Source organism: Phasianus colchicus, chromosome Z, assembly GCF_987193195.1.
Source record: "Phasianus colchicus chromosome Z, bPhaCol1.hap1.1, whole genome shotgun sequence".
Classification (NCBI taxonomy): Eukaryota; Metazoa; Chordata; class Aves; order Galliformes; family Phasianidae; genus Phasianus; species Phasianus colchicus.
This window is the reverse complement of record NC_143476.1, coordinates 9,391,825-9,414,720: the sequence shown is the minus strand read 5'-3', so window position 1 is coordinate 9,414,720 and position 22,896 is coordinate 9,391,825. Positions and strand designations below refer to the sequence as shown.

Here is a 22,896-nt window from a genome sequence, read left to right as displayed (position 1 = left end):
GTGGGCATCAGATGCTGGCATCTGCATTGCTGCTGCCATGAGCATGGCACAGCAGGTAAAAGATTGCTTTTCCTTGTGTGACACAGAAGCTCTTGACTTGACAGCTAGAGGGAAGCAATGGAAAGAGCTGCAACCTCTGGCAGACATGGCAAAGGTGAGTGGGATGTTGTTTCAGTTGCTGCTGATGGCAGGAAGGACTGTAAGGATGGAAAGGCTGGTGTTTGCCATGGGCAGGGAAACACATCTGGTTTTCATCTTCTCTTTGTTTTCCAGAAAAAGAGGAGAGTGTACCTGCAACTTGGACCCCTCCTGCCCTTTTCTGCTGAGATGGTGAAATGTTCCACCTTCTAGAAGGACATCAGGACAAAGATATGTAATAAAAATAAGTCCAGGCTGGCTGTCCTTGTGGGCATCAGCTGCTGGCATCTGCATTGCTGCTGCCATGAGCATGGCACAGCAGGTAAAAGATTGCTTTTCCTTGTGTGACACAGGAGCTCTTGACTTGACAGCTAGAGGGATGTAATAGAAAGAGCTGCAACCTCTGGCAGACATGGCAAAGGTGAGTGGGATGTTGTTTCAATTAGTGCTCATGTCAGGAGGACTGTAAGGATGGAAAGGCTGGTGTTTGCCATGGGCAGGGAAACGCATCTGGTTTTCATCTTCTCTTTCTGTGCCAGAAAAAGAGAGTGTGCCCTAACCTTAGACCCCACCTGCCCTCTTCTGCTGAGATGGAGAAATGTTCCAGCTTGTTGACGGACATCAGGACAATGATATGTAATGAAAATAAGTGCAGGCTGGCTGTCCTTGTGGGCATCAGCTGCTGGCATCTGCATTGCTGCTGCCATGAGCATGGCACAGCAGGTAAAAGATTGCTTTTCCTTGTGTGACACAGGAGCTCTTGACTTGACAGCTAGAGGGATGCAATAGAAAGAGCTGCAACCTCTGGCAGACATGGCAAAGGTGAGTGGGATGTTGTTTCAATGAGTGCTGATGTCAGGAGGACTGTAAGGCTGGAAAGGCTGGTGTTTGCCATGGGCAGGGAAACACATCTGGTTTTAATTTTCTCTTTCTCTTTGAGTGCCAGATAAACAGGGGAGTTTGTGCCCTCACCTTGGAACTCTCCTGCCCTCTGCTGCTCAGAGGGAGAAATGTCCCAGCTTCTAGAAGGACATCAGGACAAAGATATGTAATGAAAATAAGTGCAGGCTGGCTGTCCTTGTCGCATCAGCTGCTGGCATCTGCATTGCTGCTGCCATGAGCATGGCAAAGGAGGTAAAAGATTGCTTTTCCTTGTGTGACACAGGAGCTCTTGACTTGAAAGCTAGAGGGATGCAATACAAAGAGCTGCAACCTCTGGCAGACATGGCAAAGGTGAGTGGGATGTTGCTTCAATTAGTGCTGATGTCAGGAGGACTGTAAGGATGGAATGGCTGGCGTTTGCCATGGGCATGGAAACACATCTGGTTTTCATCTTCTCTTTTTTTTCCAGAAAAAGAGGAGAGTGTGCCCTAACCTTAGACCCATCCTGCCCTCTTCTGCTGAGATGGAGAAATGTTCCAGCTTGTTGAAGGACATCAGGACAAAGATATGTAATGAAAATTAGTCCAGGCTGGCTTTCCTTGTGGGCATCAGCTGCTGGCATCTGCATTGCTGCTGCCATGAGCATGGCACAGCAGGTAAAAGATTGCTTTTCCTTGTGTGACACAGGAGCTCTTGACTTGACAGCTAGAGGGATGTAATAGAAAGAGCTGCAACCTCTGGCAGACATGGCAAAGCTGAGTGGGATGTTGTTTCAATGAGTGGTGATGTCAGGAGGACTGTAAGGATAGAAAGGCTGGTGTTTGCCATGGGCAGGGAAACACATCTGGTTTTCATCTTCTCTTTGTTTTCCAGAAAAAGAGGAGAGTTTCCCTGCAACTTGGACCCCTCCTGCCCTCTGCTGCTCATAGGGAGAAATGTCCCAGCTTCTAGAAGGACATCAGGACAAAGATATGTAATGAAAATAAGTCCAGGCTGGCTGTCCTTGTGGGCATCAGCTGCTGGCATCTGCATAGCTGCTGCCATGAGCATGGCAAAGGAGGTAAAAGATTGCTTTTCCTTGTTTGACTCTAGAACTCTTGACTTGACTGCTAGAGGGATGTAAAAGAAAGAGCTGCAACCTCTGCCAGACATGGCAAAGGTGAGTGGGATGTTGTTTCAGTTGCTGCTGATGGCAGGAAGGACTGTAAGGATGGAAAGGCTGGTGTTTGCCATGGGCAGGGAAACACATCTGGTTTTCATCTTCTCTTTGTTTTCCAGAAAAAGAGGAGAGTGTGCCTGCAACTCGGACCCCTCCTGCCCTTTGCTGCTCATAGGGAGAAATGTCCATGCTTCTAGAAGGACATCAGGACAAAGATATGTAATGAAAATAAGTGCAGGCTGGCTGTCCTTGTGGGCATCAGCTGCTGCAATCTGCATTGCTGCTGCCATGAGCATGGCACAGCAGGTAAAAGATTGCTTTTCCTTGTGTGACACAGGAGCTCTTGACTTGACAGCTAGAGGGATGTAATAGAAAGAGCTGCAACCTCTGGCAGACATGGCAAAGGTGAGTGGGATGTTGTTTCAATGAGTGCTGATGTCAGGAGGACTGTAAGGCTGGAAAGGCTGGTGTTTGCCATGGGCAGGGAAACACATCTGGTTTTAATTTTCTCTTTCTCTTTGAGTGCCAGATAAACAGGGGAGTTTGTGCCCTCACCTTGGAACTCTCCTGCCCTCTGCTGCTCAGAGGGAGAAATGTCCCAGCTTCTAGAAGGACATCAGGACAAAGATATGTAATGAAAATAAGTGCAGGCTGGCTGTCCTTGTGGGCATCAGCTGCTGGCATCTGCATTGCTGCTGCCATGAGCATGGCACAGCAGATAAAAGATTGCTTTTCCTTGTGTGACACAGGAGCTCTTGACTTGAAAGCTAGAGGGATGTAATAGAAAGAGCTGCAACCTCTGCCAGACATGGCAAATGTGAGTGGGATGTTGTGTCAGTTGCTGCTGATGTCAGGAAGGACTGTAAGAATGGAAAGGCTGGTGTTTGCCATGGGCAGGGAAACACATCTGGTTTTCATCTTCTCTTTGTTTTCCAGAAAAAGAGGAGAGTGTGCCTGCAACTTGGACCCCTCCTGCCCTTTGCTGCTCATAGGGAGGAATGTCCCAGCTTCTAGAAGGACATCAGGACAAAGATATGTAATGAAAATAAGTCCAGGCTGGCTGTCCTTGTGGGCATCAGCTGCTGGCATCTGCATTGCTGCTGCCATGAGCATGGCAACGCAGGTAAAAGATTGCTTTTCCTTGTTTGACTCTAGAACTCTTGACTTGACAGCTAGAGGGATGTAATAGAAAGAGCTGCAACCTCTGGCAGACATGGCAAAGGTTAGTGGGATGTTGTTTCAATGAGTGCTGATGTCAGGAAGGACTGTAAGGATGGAAAGGCTGGTGTTTGCCATGGGCAGGGAAACACATCTGCTTTTCATCTTCTCTTTCTGTGCCAGAAAAAGAGGAGAGTGTGCCTGCAACTTGGACCCCTCCTGCCCTCTGCTGCTCAGAGGGAGAAATGTCCAAGCTTCTAGAAGGACATCAGGACAAAGATATGTAATGAAAATAAGTGCAGGCTGGCTGTCCTTGTGGGCATCAGCTGCTGGCATCTGCATTGCTGCTGCCATGAGCATGGCAAAGGAGGTAAAAGATTGCTTTTCCTTGTGTGACACAGGATCTCTTGACTTGACAGCTAGAGGGATGTAATAGAAAGAGCTGCAACCTCTGGCAGACATGGCAAAGGTGAGGGGGATGTTGTTTCAATGAGTGCTGATGTCAGGAAGGACTGTAAGGATGGAAAGGCTGGTGTTTGCCATGGGCAGGGAAACACATCTGGTTTTCATCTTCTCTTTCTCTTTGAGTGCCAGATAAACAGGGGAGTTTGTGCCCTCACCTTGGAAATCTCCTACCCTCTTCTGCTGAGATGGAGAAATGTTCCAGCTTCTAGAAGGACATCAGGACAAAGATATGTAATGAAAATAAGTCCAGGATGGCTGTCCTTGTGGGCATCAGCTGCTGGCATCTGCCTTGCTGCTGCCATGAGCATGGCACAGCAGGTAAAAGATTGCTTTTCCTTGTGTGACACAGGAGCTCTTGACTTGACAGCTAGAGGGATGTAAAAGAAAGAGCTGCAACCTCTGCCAGACATGGCAAAGGTGAGTGGGATGTTGTTTCAGTTGCTGCTGATGGCAGGAAGGACTGTAAGGATGGAAAGGCTGGTGTTTGCCATGGGCAGGGAAACACATCTGGTTTTCATCTTCTCTTTGTTTTCCAGAAAAAGAGGAGAGTGTGCCTGCAATATGGACCCCTCCTGCCCTTTGCTGCTCAGAGGGAGAAATGTTCCAGCTCCTAGAAGGACATCAGGACAAAGATATGTAATGAAAATAAGTCCAGGCTGGCAGTCCTTGTGGGCATCAGCTGCTGGCATCTGCATTGCTGCTGCCATGAGCATGGCAAAGGAGGTAAAAGATTGCTTTTCCTTGTGTGACACAGGAGCTCCTGACTTGAAAGCTAGAGGTATGCAATACAAAGAGCTGCAACCTCTGCCAGACATGGCAAAGGTTAGTGGGATGTTGTGTCAGTTGCTGCTGATGTCAGGAAGGACTGTAAGAATGGAAAGGCTGGTGATTGCCATGGGCAGGGAAACACATCTGATATCATCTTCTCTTTGTTTTCCAGAAAAAGAGGAGAGTGTGCCTGCAACTTGGACACCTCCAGCCCTTTGCTGCTCATAGGGAGAAATGTCCCAGCTTCTAGAAGGACATCAGGACAAAGATATGTAATGAAAATAAGAGCAGGCTGGCTGTCCTTGTGGGCATCAGCTGCTGGCATCTGCATTGTTGCTGCCATGAGCATGGCAACGCAGGTAAAAGATTGCTTTTCCTTGTGTGACAGAGGAGCTCTTGACTTGACAGCTAGAGGGATGTAATAGAAAGAGCTGCAACCTCTGGCAGACATGGCAAAGGTGAGTGGGATGTTGTTTCAATGAGTGCTGATGTCAGGAGGACTGTAAGGATGGAAAGGCTGGTGTTTGCCATGGGCAGGGAAACACATCTGGTTTTCATCTTCTCTTTGTCTTTGTGTGCCAGAAAAAGAGGAGAGTGTGCCCTAACCTTGGACCCCTCCTGCCCTCTTCTGCTGAGATGGAGAAATGTTCCAGCTTCTAGAAGGACATCAGGAGAAAGATATGTAATGAAAATAAGTCCAGGCTGGCTGTCCTCGTGGGCATCAGCTGCTGGCATCTGCATTGCTTCTGCCATGAGCATGGCAACGCAGGTAAAAGATTGCTCTTCCTTGTGTGACACAGGAGCTCTTGACTTGACAGCTAGAGGGAAGCAATAGAAAGAGCTGCAACCTCTGCCAGACATGGCAAAGGTGAGTGGGATGTTGTTTCAATGAGTGCTGATGGCAGGAAGGACTGTAAGGATGGAAAGGCTGGTGTTTGCCGTGGGCAGGGAAACACATCTGGTTTTCATTTTCTCTTTCTCTTTGAGTGCCAGATAAACAGGGGAGAGTGTGCCCTCACCTTGCAACTCTCCTGCCCTCTGCTGCTGAGAGGGAGAAATGTCCCAGCTTCTGGAAGGACATCAGGACAAAGATATGTAATGAAAATAAGTGCAGGCTGGCTGTCCTTGTGGGCATCAGCTGCTGGCATCTGCATTGCTGCTGCCATGAGCATGGCACAGCAGGTAAAAGATTGCTTTTCCTTGTGTGATACAGGGACTCTTGACTTGACAGCTAGAGGGATGTAATAGAAAGAGCTGCAACCTCTGCCAGACATGGCAAAGGTGAGTGGGATGTTGTTTCAATGAGTGCTGATGTCAGGAAGGACTGTAAGGATGGAAAGGCTGGTGTTTGCCATGGGCAGGGAAACACATCTGGTTTTCATGTTCTCTTTCTCTTTGTGTGCCAGAAAAAGAGGAGAGTGTGGATGCAACTTGGACCCCTCCTGCCCTCTTCTGCTGAGATGGAGTAATGTTCCAGCTTCTAGAAGGACATCCGGACAAAGATATGTATTGAAAATAAGTCCAGGCTGGCTGTCCTTGTGTGCATCAGCTGCTGGCATCTGCATTGCTGCTGCCATGAGCATGGCACAGCAGGTAAAAGATTGCTTTTCTTTGTGTGACACAGGAGCTCTTGACTTGACAGCTAGAGGGATGCAATAGAAAGAGCTGCAACCTCTGCCAGACATGGCAAAGGTGAGTGGGATGTTGTGTCAGTTGCTGCTGATGGCAGGAAGGACTGTAAGGATGGAAAGGCTGGTGTTTGCCATGGGCAGGGAAACACATCTGGTTTTCATTTTGTCTTAATCTTTCAGTGCTAGATAAATAGAGGAGTGTGTGCCCTCACCCTGGACCCTTCCTGCCCTCTTCTGCTGAGATGGAGAAATGTTCCAGCTTCTAGAAGGACATCAGGACAAATTTATGTAGTGAAAATAAGTCCAGGCTGGCTGTCCTTGTGGGCATCAGCTGCTGGCATCTGCATTGGTGTTGCCATGAGCATGGCACAGCACGTAAGGGATTTCTTTTCCTTGTGGGACAGCTGTTAAGCCATTCTGATTCACCCTTTGCATCCACAGCATATAGTTTTTCCCACACTGCTGTTTCTATCCAGCAATGTGCATATGTGCAGTGCTACAGAGGTTGGTGGCCCTGCCTGTGGCAGGGAGTTGGAGATTCCTGATCCTTGAGGTCCCTTCCAACCCGGGCCATTCTGTGTGTGTGTTTGTGACTGGGTAAATACCAATTGTTGCTAGGTCAGCAGATATACTGCTAATTATTGAACATCTGACAGCTCCTTATCAACACTTGGCTACTATTTCTGGACACCTGCTCATCCCTGAATAGAGAGAAGTTTGGAAGGAGGACAGGGGGGAGTCTCTTGATGCCTGCCTGTTGCATCCCAACCTGCCCACAGAGTGAGTCAGTTCGGCCTTGTGTGGAGGCCCTGGCTTCTTTGGAGTCTGTGTTTCTTTTGCTGAGCTTCTCCTATCCAAACAGAATGGCCTTACAACATGCTTTCTGGTCCTTAATGCTATACCCATGCAGTTTGTAACTATTACAGTTCTGTAAGTGAGAATTGATCACATGATTGAACAACTGTATTTCTAAAATATGTTATGAAATAACTTCTTTTTACTAATACTAATACTAATAAAGTCTTTCTACTTTTTCAAACTGTTTCTAAGGGCAAATTACAAAACACATGGTGCTGTACTACTTCACAGCAATCCCACATTTGATAGCCAGTGCAGAATCAACATTCCATCCTACAGCATTAGCTAGTTCAGAGGTACCAGACGTGTATCTGGATGTGGCTGTTGTGCATAACTGGGGCTGAGGGATCAGAAATGACAGCTCCACTCTTGGAGACCACAGAACTAAAATGGAAAGATAAAATAGTTGCAGGGCAATTGTTCTCTGTGCCTGAAGCAGGGACCGATTTATGGGGGAGAGATTTAACAGTTAAATGAGGATTACAGCTGCATGTCTGTGAAACAGATATCAGGGGTCAATGAATGTGTTAACAGCTGTGATGAAGAAGAAATGAATCCAGAGGTGTGGGCAGGGGAAGGAAATCGGGGTGGACTCACAATTTTCCCTTACAAAGAACTGCCCAAGGAGGGAGTGGAGCTGTGAAACAGCAACAATATCCCATAGCCTTAGAAGGGAGAGTGGGTCTAAAAGCTGTAACACAGACACTGGTTAAGGATGTCTTCTGGAACCTTGTCTGTGGCCTTATAACACCCCAATCCTGTCGGCACGGAAGGCAGACGGCACGTATCGGCTGGTGCAAGATGTAAGGAAATGACTGAACCCGTTCTCAAAAGACAGCCTGTGGTTCCTAACCCCTATACCCTAATGAGTCAGATCCCACACGGACAGCAGTGGTTTGGTGTGAGAGACCTCAAAGATGCTTTCCGGACAGCCTCTGGACTCAGAGAGAAATGGCTGTGTTTGTATGAGGACACATTGTAATCCTATCGTGATTCATGATGATACTGTAGATACTGGAACTCGTGCTAATCCTTGTCTTTGCAGCATTTGAAGCAAGCAGCTGGTGCTGCTGTCATGCAGAAAGCTCCCTTCCAACCACTCAGCAAGCATTTGGATGAGACAGCTTCCTGCTGGGGAGCCCTCCGGCATCACTGCTGCCTCCTCCAGAACCATACCTGCAGATGCTTCAGAGCTCTTCAGCATGGACTTCCTTCCTCCCATCAGCAGCTGCTCCTGCACTGACCTTCATTCACACTGGGATACCATCTGCTTCCAGCAGGAGCTGACCTGCGAGACAGAGAAAGGAAACGTGGGATGAGCACTAATGCAGAAGCACAAGGCTGTGTCACCACCACGTCTTGCAGCCTTGGGAAGTCAGCTGCAACTGCAGCCTTGGTCAGAATTACAACGGGCACCGTAAATTAAGTGTGACCTCTGAAGTTGTTGCCATGATCAGAAATAGACGCTGAAATCGCTCACATAACTGTCGGTGGTTCCCTCCAAATTCTTTTGCTTTGGGGAACAGATGGACTCGGAATGGAAGGACACGAGAAAAATGACATCTGTTTGAGCTCAGCAGACTTGAGAGGTGGGCCTGGGTGAACCTCATGAGGTTCAGCACAGCCAAGTGCAAGGTTTGGCATTTGGGCCGGAGGAATCCCAGGCATTCTTTTGTCATCGTGGTGGTTTCCAATAGACCCCAACAATGAGACATCAGGTCGCCGTGTGGGCTCCTGGGTGACACTGCCATTTCCCAGCCATTGCAGCCTAGGGGCAAATAAAGTAAAATACTTCAGAAAGATCTCACACTGATTGCATATTTTACTGTTCTTTTACACAAAACAGAAGGGGAGGGCAGCAGATGCATGCAGCTGCATCAACACCCAGGCTGCTAAAGGAATGGAAAGACAGAAACATCAAATATCAATGCCTTATTCTAATGCAAGGAGGGAAGCTTTTTTCAATGTTACTTTTTATCATTTAAAATAAGCAGTTGGCACTCTTAAAGGAAAATCCCAGGCCCCAGGTTCTGGCAGTGTGGCAATCTGGCACGGACTCAGCTGTGAATGATCCAAACAGTCTGTTCCAGATTTTAACATCCCTTCTATGCATTCACAAGTTTTCTCTCTTGACTTCCCCTTACAGCCGTTAGATGCCAGCAAAACATCCCACAAACACTCCTTACCTCTGTGCACACAGGCACCCATCCAACCAGAGCCATCAGTCATTCCCAGCCATGCGCTCTTCCTCCAATCATGGTCAGCATCACACGGCCGTCACGCAGCTCACTTGACTCAGTTTTTCTCTTCTTTCTGGAGGTGTCCTTGCTTCTCAGCCTTACCTTCTCGTGATGTTTATCTCGCTCTGCAGCTCCTGCTCTGAATAGGCTTTCTTGGATTCCCGCATGACAGGCACAAAATGCAGCCACAGCCCCTGCCACCAAGGTCAGCTCTTCAGCACACATTACCTGAGGAGCACTTGGCAACTCCTGCAACCTGAGCAGTGCCAGGAAGACTGTTTCACTTCTGCTTCTCCTGGCTCAGAAATTCATTTTCCTACCTAGAAAATGGGAAAAGAAAAGAAAGAAAAAAAATCCTGACATAAAGCAGACACAATTGATACTATGGAATTCTGGAAGGCAAGGGATTTGCCCTCTATGATGAGAAGTTGACTGCAAAGAACTAAGAAGAGCCATGAGCAGGTTGTGAACTTGTGGGTAAAATCAGGAACTGCAGCAGTGCAGGGCTTCTGGAGGTGAGGGTCTGCTACAGCCGCCTGGAAAGAGAGCCTGTTGGTGGGAGCTGCTTCCTGCAGCCAGCAGAAGCATCGCACTCACTGACTCTCATCCTGATGGGGGATTCCAGTCAGTCTGGGAAATCAGCATGGCTGGCTGCAAGCAATCTGACAGACTCCTGGAGTGCAGTGAGAATCACTCTGTGGTGCAGGCATTGGGCACAGCAAGCAGAAGGGAAGCATTGCTGGACATGGTGCACACCAGGGGTTACGACAGGAGGCGGTCAGGGCTGCAGTGACCATGCCCTCCTTGAGTTGGTGATCTCAAGGAATGCGGGCCTGGCAGGAAGCAAAGGCAGGAGCCTGAACTTCAGGAGAGCCAGCTGCAGGCTGTTCCAGGAATTCTTGGACGAGATCCTCTGGACAACTGTTTGTAGGGGCAAAGGGATGGAAAAGAGATGGTCACTTTCTCAGAAAAAAACTTGCTCAGAGCTGAAGAGCTCTCCATCCCTGCCACATGAAATCAAGCAGAGGAGGTAGGAGACCTGTTTGCTTTTTGTTGGGAGGGTGGGAAGGAGCTTTGGGTTAGGGGCACATCCTGTGCCAGAGCATCCCGATGGCACGCGTGGGATCAGCATGTCTGTCAGAGAAGCGGGTGAGGTTGCAGGAGAGGAAGGGGAGGAGGTGCCAGCACGGCTCTGCACGATGCTCTGCCACACTGGGCAGCTTGATCATGGCTCAGCAGTGGGATCCGACGAGGAGAAGGGGAGAAGGAAATCAAGGATGGGAGGGAGCCACCAAACAGTCAGTGAGTGTCTGTGAATTCTTGCAGACCCAGAGATTCCCAGGTTGTTTCTGCTTTTGTAGCATTTGTGTGGTGCAGGGTGAGCAAAAGGTTCTGCTGCTTGATTCTTCTGCAGGAGCCGCCTAAAAGGGAAATGGCCACTGAGCTGCAGACGAAGCAGTACTGCCTGACGTTGGCCAGGGGGAGCTTCTCCTGCCGCAGTGTGCTGATGACAGGTCTGGAGATGATCTGCAGGGCCAGTTCGTAGATGGGAGCCAGGAAAGGACATGATGGGAGGAGGGAGGTGTTAAGCAACATCCAAGGCATCAAAATGCATCAGAAGGCCCTGAAAAGCATCACAAAGCCACAGCCAGGAAGCTTGGGAGTATCATGAGCAGCATCCAGGATGCGAGAGATTATTTGCTACCATGCCAAATGGTAGCAGAGCTCCCCCTGCAGACATCCCAAAGCCAGACAAAACAGGAACAAACCCGGAGCTGTGCTGCACAAACCCAACACCCACAGCATTGCAAGCTGAGGTGCCTTGCTGTGTGCTGCATTCATCCCAGTCTGTGTGAATGAAGACTCTGGAGGCAGTCAAGACATTGATTGAGCACAAGTGTGCTTTTATTATTATATAAAGGACAGGAGGGTGTGAGAGGTCCATGGTGAAGTAGGGACTCATCCTGTTTTGTCATGGAGAGAGTGGCTCAGAGCTCTCAGTGCTGCTGTCCGGTGCCTGGGACTGGAGGCCTGATTGAAAGTCCCCCTGCAAGAGGCTCTGCTCCTCCTCACTGACGCTGACCTGCTCCTGCATGGAGGTGCTGCTGTTGGGGCACTCACACAGTACCTGGGCTGGGCTGCACTGCAGAGACTCTGGGTGACAGACCACACTTGTGACTGTGGTGTCTGGGAGGCTCACATCACCAATTTCAGCAGAGCCAGGTGTAATGAGAGCTTGAACTTCGATGAGCTCCTTCTCTCCATCACTGTTGTCATGTGTAAGGCTGCTGTTGGAACTGCAGCGATTCGTGCTCCCTATGAGCTCTCTACTGATGGAAGCACAGAGAGCATCCTCGCTACTTGCCCTGGATCTTGTGGGTTGGCAAGGGCTCGATTCACCTAGAAAGGATACACAGGGGTTAGTGTCAAACTTTCACAAGCTGAATTACGACAGTAGTTCTTGATCAGGGGTGAACTGAAGATGCTAGGCAGGGGCTGGAATGCCAGAAGGAGATAGAAGTGCACTGCAAGCTTGAATTCGATGTTCCTGAAAAGCAGGGATTTGGAAGCTGCATTTGCACCCTTACCTGCCAGGACTACCACTGCTGTTTCTGAGGGCTGCCTGGCATTGCGCTGCAGTTGGCGTTTGCTCCCAGAGGATGGCTTTCTGAGCCTGAAGCAGCAACACCAACTGCTAGCTGGTGATTCCTCAGTTTTGCTGGGTGGATTTTGCCTGGAGAGAGAAAACAGCCAATGCTGTGAGTCGTGCGTGGTGCAGGGTGAGGGAAGAGCAGCACTGAGCTCATGGCAGCAATTGCTTGTTCCTAGCACTGCCTGGTTTCTGCAGAAAAACAGAAAAACCCACCCAAGCAATGATGCTAGGTGCTGGAAAAGAAAGTCCTCTTTACCTGTCAGATGGAAAGTCAACGACGGTGTGGAATTTGCCCTGCCCAGCTGCAGGGCTTTCTTCCACTTCAATGTCCCTGCTGCTCTCTGTCACAGGGGGAGAGCTGCTGTGGCCTCGCCTCTGTGCCTGTGCCTCCTCCAGGCTGAGCAGCTTTGTGGCAGCAGAAGAGACCCCCACAGACTTGGGCCCTGGGAGAGAATTGTGCCCTGTCAGGGAAAACCACAGGTAAGAGCGAGGATCAGAAAGCAGCAGCACAGCCACCACAGTTCTGGGGGAGGTGCTGTATTTTTCTCAGGCTTGCTTATCACAGCCACTGGAAGAAGAGGAGCCCAAAATAACCGTGTGGGCAGAGGTGTGTTTATGGCAAAGGACACGGTCATCATTAAGAGCAGCTTACTGTATCAAAATAGGCAAGGAAAATCCCAAGGAAATGGGGGCTGGGAACTGAGAAAGCTTCGCTGCCACACTTGCATCAAGCTTTTCCTGCATGCAAACATAATAATGACAGTTTCCTCCTTGTGAAATTTGGGCTTGGACATTCTCAGCATCCAGCAACAGGATGCCACACCCTAATGGAAGCCCAGAGGTCTGCTGTCCCCTTGATGGTAAAAGAGTATCTCAAAGGTCCCAGAGAAGGCCTGCATTTGATCAAGGTGTCAGGTCAAGATCAAGCTAATGGAGGAAGACACTCACCTGCTGCATCTGCAATGTCTGCTCTGGATTTGGAGCAGAAGAGGACGTCGGTGTGGTTGATGATGAATTCCACCACATCCGACTGTGTCTGCAGCTCCATGCAGGCAGCTCTTCCGCTGGCGCAGGCAGACTCGTTCTGCTGTGATCTGTAGAAAAGGCAGATTTTAGAAGTCATTTCTCCAAGACCGTTTCCCCGAGTCTGAATTGTTGCAGCCAAAAGCTGTCAGCTGAGGCTCTGGAGACTTCCGCAGTGGGCAATCAGTGATGCCACTGCAGAAATTCCCCTGGATGATCAAGGACACGTCAGTCCCATCTCAACAAGACTGCAGAAATTGTCACCTAGACATTGTGCCCGTGGGGTTGGAGAACAGCCCAGGCTCCTGCGCTTCTGTCAGCCACAGATTTTACAGGAGAAGAGCACATTTGATGGAGAAAAAAGAGGACAGTTTTTCTTAACTGGAGAACAGAGGAAGTGTTGAAACAGAAGCAGAAGCTTACCTTAAGAGGTTTGGAGCCCACACAATGGCTAGGTTCTTGGCATGCATGTTTGTGATGGTGGAGCTCCCAGCCAGACACGCCAAGTGTCTCATCAGGAACTCCAGTGTCCTGGAAAACAAGAGAGGCAAACGTTCAGCACCAACGAGCATGCCGTGCTGCAATTCAGAAAGCAAACCTCCATTCATGCTACTTCTTGTGATTGCTACTGTCACCGAAGATGAAGTAGATCCAACCTGACTGAGTGCCACGCTGCAGCACCAAGCCCCAGCACAGCACAGCCGCAGCCATCAGCTGCACCAAGCGTGCCCCGTGCCCAGGAACTGACCCCATAAAGTAAGCCCATGGAGCCTTCAACCCTTCAGCATACACAGGCATCGTGTTGCCGGCGTGAGACAGAGCCTGGAACCGCATCGTTGCCCTCTGCAATGCAGCAGGGCTGAGCTCAGCAGGCTGAGGGCAGCACTGACCTGTAGTGAGGAGCGGGCAGCTGCTGGATGACGTCCTGCATTCTGAGCAGCCGCTCCTCCTCTGTAGCGGCACCAACAGCATCCTGGAGTAGTGCAGAAAGGGAGCGAGACACCAATCAGGCTAGTACACCACTGCGAGTAAACCTCGTGGGGCTGACAGCAAAAGGGCCTCCGAGCTGGGGCACTGCTGCAGCCATCTGCCAAGAGGCCCAGGAAGAGGGAAACGAAAGACGTGGCCTTGTGCTTACCGAGAACTTGCCGTACAGCTGGTGGGTGAGCAGAGGGTTCGGGAGCTCCCTGAAGTACATCTTGCAGAGGGAGCTCACGCTGTGAATGTCCCGGACGGTGAGCTCAGGAATCTGCTCCGACTCAAATTCCTGCCTGGAGAGAGGGACGCAAACCCGGTTGAGCGAGAGGAAGGCAAGCCCAAAGCCACACCAGATGCACTCAGGCTGTGTCAGTCGCAGCACTCTTACCGCAGTCTCTGGATGTTGGACGCGACGCCGGACAGGCGGTATATCCCCTGCACCACGCCGTGCTGCTCAATGAACTCAGCGCAGCTCTGGAGGACCTGGGGGACTGAAGAACACGTGCCAGCCGTCAGTGGAGCTCCTGATTCAGTCGTGCTGCAGGCTGTGCTTCACATCCCATCCACTAAGCCCAGCCAGGCGTGGCTGAAGCAAATACAGATGTGCTTGTCTCTTAGGAGCATCCGCCTCACTTTATCCTTCAGCCATCAACTCCCATTACACGTGTCTCCACGGCTATCAGCCTGCCCCCTGCTAGATATGAGCTCCCTTTCATCTTCTTTAGATGCCCAGCAGAGGAAGATCTCAGGAATGGGCAGCTCCTTACCATCACGACCGGAGTGGAGAAGATGCTCTCCCAGGTCACCGCCAAACACCCTTTCCTTCTCCACCTCCCGCTCGGTCGGTTTCTTTGGGCGGGCCTTCACCAAGGAACGAAGGAAGGTGAGGATCTTGCTGCGTTTCTTGGGCACTGCACAACAAAAGGAAGAAACCAGGTCATTTCAGGTCTGGCTCCATTGGACGAGGCCGAGCACAGCACATTCTACAGAGCACGTCAGAACGGGAAGAACATTACCAACCAGTACATACAAAAAGGGATTTTCCCCATGCCTGGAGGAGCCCAAGGCCAGGTTGGATGGGGCCCTGGGCAGCCTGGTCTAGTCTCACATTAAATGTGGGGGCTGGGAGACCATCCTGAGGCGGGAGGGTTGGAGCATGATGATCCCTGAGGTCCCTTCCATCCCAAGCCATTCTATGAAGATTCTATAGTTTTGCCAAGTCCAATCATAAACACAGGAAGATTGGGCCAAATCTCTGCCCCATGGTGTGCATGAAGAATCATCAACCCAGAGGACAATGTGGGATAAATAAAGGAGGTATTAAACACGGAACCACCCCAAAAAAGACTCCCTTTTGCTTCCCGACACCATCAAATGTAACATCCGTACCTGGCCTTGGCACAGAATTGATGAGTGCCTCAGGAATGTTCTTATTAATGAGTTCCACACACTCCCCTGGGAAAAATCCAACCTGTAACAAGAAGAAAAGAGAGGCCAACTATTGCATGCAGCACTTCTCAGATCTGAACTGATAAACCAAAAGCCACATAACATTTCCCTCGGAATGTGCTTGCCTGACGTTCCATAAGACTATCCAGCAGAAAATGGCCATAGTTCACAGCATAAAGGTAACAATTTTTCAACATTAGCAGCCAAGGGCAAGGTCCTCTGACACCAACACAGGGAAACTGTTTATGTCCATTAGGCATCCTGTGCAGGCAGAGCAGCTCTAAGCTGAGATTCCTGCCTTTACTGAAGTTGCACTCTCCAGTCTGAAGCTTGTGCCTACCTGGAAGCCGAGCTTGCCTCTCCACCAGGGGGTCAGCTCCTTTGGTGGCATGTCGATGACACACACGATGTCTCCCACCTGCAAGAGATTGCAACGTCAATCCCAGCTTCAGCACGGCTGGGAGGAAAGCACAGCTCAAATGACTGCATTCTTCTGCACTGCCAAACATCGCCGAGCATGAGAGCACTTGCACCAGTGCAGCTCTGAAGGCATTTGCCATTGTAAAATTGAGCAACAAGGAACGCCTTGAACTGCTTACCTCAAAGGAGAGTTCATCCGCTGCCTGGGCAACGTATCTCTTAATAGCATGGGCAGCAGCAATAGCTGGAACATTCACAGGTGCCACCTCATGGTCCAGCAGGGGCTTCCCCTTGTTCTCAGTCTGAAACAGAGAGCACAGGCCACGGTGAGGAGCTGGGAACCAACAAGGAGGATTTCAAGGTGAGGAGCACATCTGCAGAGAAAGCTGCAGGAAATGCACTCGGTCCTTATCATGGGCACTTCAGAAGGAACTGCAAGTCTAATAACGGCTGTTTCTCTCCCAGGTGTGCAGCAGGCACACGCCAGGCAATGCTGCATCTCTCCTCACCCAGACTAATCAGCAATGGCACTGACGCAGACAGGTGGCCTTGTCCATTTTGCCCCCTCCTTTCCTGCGCTCTTTGTGCAGGAAGGCTGACTGTTTCAGATGCTAGGAGACCGTGAAGAGGGAAACCAAAGCTACGGCTGCAGTTACAAGGTGCAAACAGTGCCACTGCAAGCACCAAGCAGCTCTCTTGAGCAGTCCAACCAACAGCGAGGCCAAACAGAGCAGAGAATGATTGTTGTTTCTGCAGCCATTTCAAGGGAAAAGTCAGTAGAGGACAAACACCACAGCCGAGATGGCTCTGGTACTTTTATAAACTTGCCACGCTTGCACTGCTGTCTTGCCACAGAGGAGCTCTCTTGGAAAGCAGGAGAGCACATCTGCGGCTCACTCTGCTGGCTGCAGTCAGGGAACAAAGACCAATCAGAGCTTCATACTCTACCTCTGTCCATGCCAGGTCAGGCCCACAGCTGATCTCGCTGCACGCCACAGCCATCAGCGTAGGTGTGACAAGCTGGAACTGAAAAGAAACACACTTTTATCTTCTCTGTTCACATCTCTGCTGTGCTCCCTACAGCTGTCGGGCACACTCACACAGCCCAAGCACGCCTGCTGGTGTCCCTGGTGATGCTGTGCAGCTCTGCACAAGCTGGGGCTGGGACTCTTTGCCTAAGGGATTGGTTTCCTGTAGACCAGCTGGTCACAGCACCACAGACAGCATCCTTCTGAGGGCTGAGCTGCAGAGCACGTGGAGAAAACCCACACGTGACCAGCGTCCCATCAAAGCTGGATGAGGCTGTGTTACTAAACACGGGGCGTCACGGGCTGCTAAAGCATGTGGGGGGACAAACCATGGCAGGTACCTGGCAAGAGATCAGAACGAGGGAGACAAATCTCACGAATCCGCAGCCGTTCCTTGTCACTTTGCTCTGATCTTCCACGAGCAAAAGCTGCAGCAGGGAAGCAGGCAGAGGGTGGAGAGAGGAGAGAGAAAGAGCAGGTCAGTTTGCTTCCACGGTTTAGCAAAGACTACAAGGGAAAAACCAAAATCTGCCCTCCCTCAACTTAAAAACTTAAGTTTTCAACTTAAAACCATTTCCCCTTGTCCTGCTGTTATCTACCCTTTCAAAGAGTTGATTCCCCTCCTCTTTTTAGGCTCCCTTTAGGTACTGAAGGCTGCCATGAGGTCACCCCACAGCCTTCATTTCTCCAGGCTGAACAAGCCCAGCTCCCTCAGCCTGTCTTTGCAGGGGAGGTGCTCCTGTCCCCTGATCATCTCTGTGGCTCGCCTCTGGACCCTCTCCAACAGCTCCCTGTCTTTCTGGACACTGTACTGCAGCTGGGGCCTCACAAGAGCAGAGCAGGGGGGGACGATCACCTCCCTGTCCCTCATGGCCACCCCTCTGCTGATGGAGATAATGTGATCCTATGAGCTCCGCCAGCCAGCAGTTCTCAGCACTCACTGTCCCCCCGTCTCTCCCACACTGTCTCAGCTTACCTACAAGGTGCTGCACAGGACGGTGTGAAGACAAAGGGACGCAGTCGGTGCACAAGTGCAACAAGCGAGCTGCTCAGTCAGAGCTCCAGCGCTCCAATGAAGGGACGCAGCACGCACTGCTCCTCCCCTCATTCTAGCCCTTATGACATCACTGAGGGCCACCAGGCTGCTCCACCACCACGGACAGGCTGGGGAGGCAAGACCAGTCACAAGGGCAGAAGATTCCAACAGCCCAGCCCAACGTTCTGGAATCAGGGGCTGCTTGGAATTCTACCCCAGCCAAATCCTGGAGAAGCTGGCACGGGGTCGTCATGACCAAAGCGCAGGACCTGGCGCTTGCTCTTGTTGAGCCTCGCACAACTGGCCTCAGTGCATCCCTCTGGAGGGCCTTCCTGCCCTCAGCCAGATGGACGCTTCCTCCCAGCAGCGTACCTTGCAGTGCTGGGCCCATGTCAAATCCACACTAGAGTGGGTTTTGTTACATTCAAGGGCATGTTGCAGCACCCATCTATTTCACCTGGAAGGAAATAAAGGAGGAGATGGGAGAAACACAGAACTACTGCCAGACTGCTTTATCCCTTTCTCAGCCCAACTTCCCTTGCCTCATCCCCTACCCCAACTCCTGGATGATGCCCACGGGCTGATAGTTGGATCTCAAGTCCATAGGACTCCTTTCACAGGACTCCATCAAAAAGGCTGTCACACTTGCTCCGTACACTCACACTGACCCAGCAGTGGTATCACAGTCACTTAACACACACACAACAACCAAACCCCGAGCATGCACATCCCTTCCTGCGTGACTGCAGCCCACAGCTCCCCTTCACACCTCCGTGGATCTCTGGTGTTTTACACTGATGCAGCCTCGCTGCAGCTCCGTGGCTGTCACACAAGGCCTGCAGGACCTCTTTCTCTGCAAACCCCGTCTGCAGGCATTGGTTCACGGGGTTCACCTCCTGCCCTCCTAAGCAAAAACAAGCACTAAGAACAAGAGCAAAGCACGCTGGACTCGACCTGGCTGGATCCCCAACCCTCAGTCCTGTCAGATGGACCCTGGTGTGGAGACTCATCCCCAAAGCCTGGCTGGACATCAGCACAGGCATCCTTCTTCAAACGCCCCATCCAAGCAGCAAGGGATCAAAGCGTTGGCACAGCTGAAACAGAAATGCTGTGTGAGTTTCCTGTTAGCACTGAGCAGGAACAAATCTACCGCTGAGCAGCAGGATGTGAGACAAGCAGCAGAAGACACCCAACCTGCAGAACCAGCTCCTTTGCGGTCGGTCCAGATGTTTGTCTGCTCCCTTCCCTGGCCCAGGCAAAGCTTGTGAGCTGCTCCTCCTTTGTGCAGGGGGAAATGGTGCAGATGCCATGTGGTGGCTATGCACAGCATGCCTTGCACTTGCTTTTCCTCTCTCCATCTTCCATCTTCCATGAGCAAACAGCATCTCCAGCCTCCAGAGATCACTGAGTCCAACCCCTGCACAACAGTGAAAAAAAAGATATGATAAGGGGTACTTAAAGCACAGCATCTGTAATCAGATCAGACTCCTGCACTGTGAAGACTTCCATGAGTATTCCTGCAGAGTGCATCACTTAGTCTCTCTCTAGCCTTGTGTTCATGGTTTTCCTGTAAGAGCTTGTCTAAACACTGCCTGTAATCGTGGTTATGCTAGTAGCATTTGGATTTATTGATCCTTAGTGTGATTTCAATAACAAATGCAGATTTTTTTTTGTTAGGGACAGCTTTCAATTTCTCAACTGAAATTTCAATATTGCATTAGGTGTTGACAACCACGGGGCTGCAGTACAGAGAATTACAGGAAGATTAATTTCTCCATCTCCATGCTCCTAGACATTTATGATTACAGTGATGTAGTTATATACAAAGTTGCAAGATACCAAAGCTAGAATAACCTCTTGGTGCAGCAGGATGTCTGGAGCCCAAGTGCAGAGTCTCAGTGTTGCAAAGCCTTGAAGAGGTGCACCGTATGTGCTGGGGCTGATGACACAGACACTGGAGCAAGGCCAGTGTGATGTTAGAAACTTGACCAGCAGCTGATCTGTTGTCAGCCATTTCTGGACACAAACGGGATCTGGTCGACTTAGGACATGACCTTTGGGCTGGAGAGCAACTCCCCGAGGAATCACACAGCCACTGCAGACCGTTGGCAAGAACCCCATACCAAAACAGCTCATCTGCAATCAGTTTCTAATCTGTGCAGCAGTGATTGGAACAGGCGCACGCTCTCTGCAATTGCAGGAATGTTCACAAGTGGAATGTACATCACCTGTGTGCTCCAGCTCTTCTGTGTGCATGCTAGGAGCAGTGATCCCCCTGCACCCAGGGCTGCAATAAAGTCATGTTGGGTTTCTAACCTGCCAGCCAGCAGCCCAGGCTGCCCAGAGCCACATCCAGCCTGGCCTTGGATGCCTGCAGGGATGGGGCATCCACAGCCTCCTTGGGCAACCTGTTCCAGTGCCTCACCACCCTCTGGCTGAAAAACTTCCTCCTCACATCCAACCTAAACCTCAACACCCCCCGTCTCTGTTTAAAGCCATTCCCCACTTGTCCCATCACTGTCCACCCTCCAAAACAAAACACCTCGGCTGTTCAACACTGAAAGAGCAAAATAACCCACAGCTCTTACTTCCACTGTATGCATTTAATTCCAAACTTAAGGTCACAGGTTAATTACTCATGTGATCCTTCCTGACAGAAGAACTACTCGTACTGATGTGTAGGAGTAAGGAACAGTTTGAAAAGGTCATGGACATATCAGAACTTGCAGCATTAATCTTAATAGATGCCTACATTGCAAAGCATTTTGTAAAACACACGTTACAAGTACTGTGCATTGGATTACACTGTATCAAACTCTAAGTAACAATACAGGTTGCTTTTAAATCTACACTTACATGTTTTCTTCCAACTCCTTGATAAAATTCCTGACTGCCTTCAGTTTTACAGCCAAAGCAGTGTTTGAGCTGGTAATGTACTCTTGAACAGCACTGCTGCCTTTAACATTTGTATGTTTAGATCTGAAAAGAGAATTTGGTCAGTATTTCACGAAGAGAGAACCTTGATCTGACACAACAGAATTACAAAAATCTGACAATACTGTAAAATGCCAGCGTAAGAATGTGGCTTTGATTTAATTTTTTCTTTTTTTTTTAATTCTTTTTTCTTTTCTTTTTTTTTTTTAATGGTGAGTATACCATTAATTCAAGACAAGAATTTTGTTTGTAAGTCGATCTCTATAACTGTTCTTGGCATCATTCTGTAGGATGAACTAGATACATGGAATTTGGCACTGGCTCCCCAGGGCAGTGGTTTGGCACTGAGCTGACAAAGGCCAAAGAGCATTTGCACAATGCTCTCAGACACAGGGCTTGACCCATAGGAGGTCCGGTGTGGAACCAGGAGGTGGAATACATGATCCTCGAGGTCCCTTCCAAATACAGATATTCCATCATCCTCTAATACTTATATTCCCAAGTCCTGTACACAGTGCTCAGGTGCTTAATTGAAAGGTTCCATGAAACAGTGAGGTATCTATGTCCCTTTACCACTCAGTTATTCAATTTGCCACATGGATCTTTTATCCAGTCACATTAAAAAAACACTCAAAGTATTTCCTTCAGTCTGCCATTCTGATAGAGCTTTCTGGAGCAAATAAAGAGTTGCAACTCAGAATGTCCACACCTCCCTTCCTGCACCCTGCACACTTTTTTCATTGCACTGTGATTACGTACCATTCTATTGTCACCCTCATTCTGTCATTATCTAGGCAGTTTACTGCCATTAAATTTTCCAGCAACAGATGCCCACAAGTACAGCCAGCCTGGACTTATTTCCAATACTTACCTTTGTCCTGATGTCCTTGTAGGAGGTGGGACATTTCTCCATCTCAGCAGCAGAGGGCAGGAGGGGTCCAAGGTGAGGGCACGCTCTCCTCTATTTTTCTGGCACTCAAAGACAAGGGGAACAAGAAAACCAGATGTGTTTCCCTGCCCATGGCAAACACCAGCCTTTCCATCCTTACAGTCCTTCCTGCCATCAGCAGAGATATTTTGCTTTCTTGTGCCACTTCATCCCATTAGCATCTGGCATTCTAACAAAAAAGTACTTACAAGGAATTTTAATATTTTCATATTAAATGTCAGAATTAGAACCATTATGTTTGCCAAATATTTAAAACGTTCAACCCAGTGAGAAGTGAATTGATGTTGCATTTAGCATTCAGATAAGAACTTGTAAAGGAAGTAAAAAGTGCTGCTTTCATAAACTATAGTCTCATTGTCAAGCCTTGCACTGTCTCAGCAGATTATTACAGAATGTTCATTCAAGCAGGAATTCAGAGATGCGTCTGAATTGATAACAACAACGAATATTTAAGAAAGCTTGACTGCAGTCTGCTTGAGGATTCCAGTCTGAAGTGTGTTCCACCTGATGACAACTGGGAATGTCTTTCTCTCACCATTAGAACCATTGCACCTCTGACTAAACACATAGCTAATCACCACTGAAAACTAACTACATGTTGATTAACATTCAGAGAGATTGTGCAGGTGTCCTTTTAGGAACTGGCCTACAGTATGCTAAGAGGGATGGATGTGGGGACATTAGGATAACGTGCCCTCTGCCTTTTAAGACAGCCCCAGCAGAGCAGGTCAGCAGGCTGAAGAGCTGAGTGGGTCACCAGGGCTCAGAGACTTCACTCGGCCATCTGCAAGTTGAGGGACTTCAGCCCAAGCTGCCCTTTTCCATGCAGGCAAGGAGGCCAAGAGAAGGTGGATCGGCACGGTTCTGGTGCAGACAGGGGCTGCAGTGTGAGCAGGCCTACACAGACAAGGCTGTGCCCACACAGAGTGACAGCAGCTTTCGCTGTGAGCAGATTCCCAGGGGGCCTGAGCCATGGCAGTTCTTGATGGCAGCATGTTCCAATCAGCCCTGGAAGTCTTCTCTGGACGTCTGTCGCATTCTGGAATCCACACTGAGGACGCAGTCGCTGTGTCAGAGCAGCTGGCAGAGTCACGGGGAACCGTGACGTAGTTGGCCCAGGGAGCAAC

At 49.7% G+C, this 22,896-nt stretch overlaps 1 protein-coding gene across 1 annotated transcript; it reads right to left on the bottom strand.

Moving 5' to 3' along the window:
- Window positions 1-11,258: 11,258 nt before the first annotated feature.
- On the bottom strand, window positions 11,259-16,196 carry LOC149912435 (rho GTPase-activating protein 32-like). Its single transcript, XM_090131075.1, has 5 exons — window positions 16,193-16,196; window positions 16,002-16,156; window positions 15,743-15,820; window positions 15,343-15,424; window positions 11,259-11,263 (listed from the first exon to the last, which is right to left on the bottom strand). The coding sequence occupies exons 1-5, from the start codon at window positions 16,194-16,196 to the stop codon at window positions 11,259-11,261; spliced, it is 324 nt and encodes a 107-aa protein (XP_089987201.1).
- Between the last annotated feature and the right edge of the window lie 6,700 nt (window positions 16,197-22,896).

Bases quoted from the DNA above. Each gene is read 5' to 3' on its own strand.
- LOC149912435 (XM_090131075.1), bottom strand. The intron at 15,821-16,001 runs GTAAGCAGTTCA...AATCTCTTGCAG, and splicing joins CGGATGAACTCTCCTTTGAG to GTGGGAGACATCGTGTGTGT. The intron at 15,425-15,742 runs GTAGGCACAAGC...TTCTTGTTACAG, and splicing joins GAGGCAAGCTCGGCTTCCAG to GTTGGATTTTTCCCAGGGGA.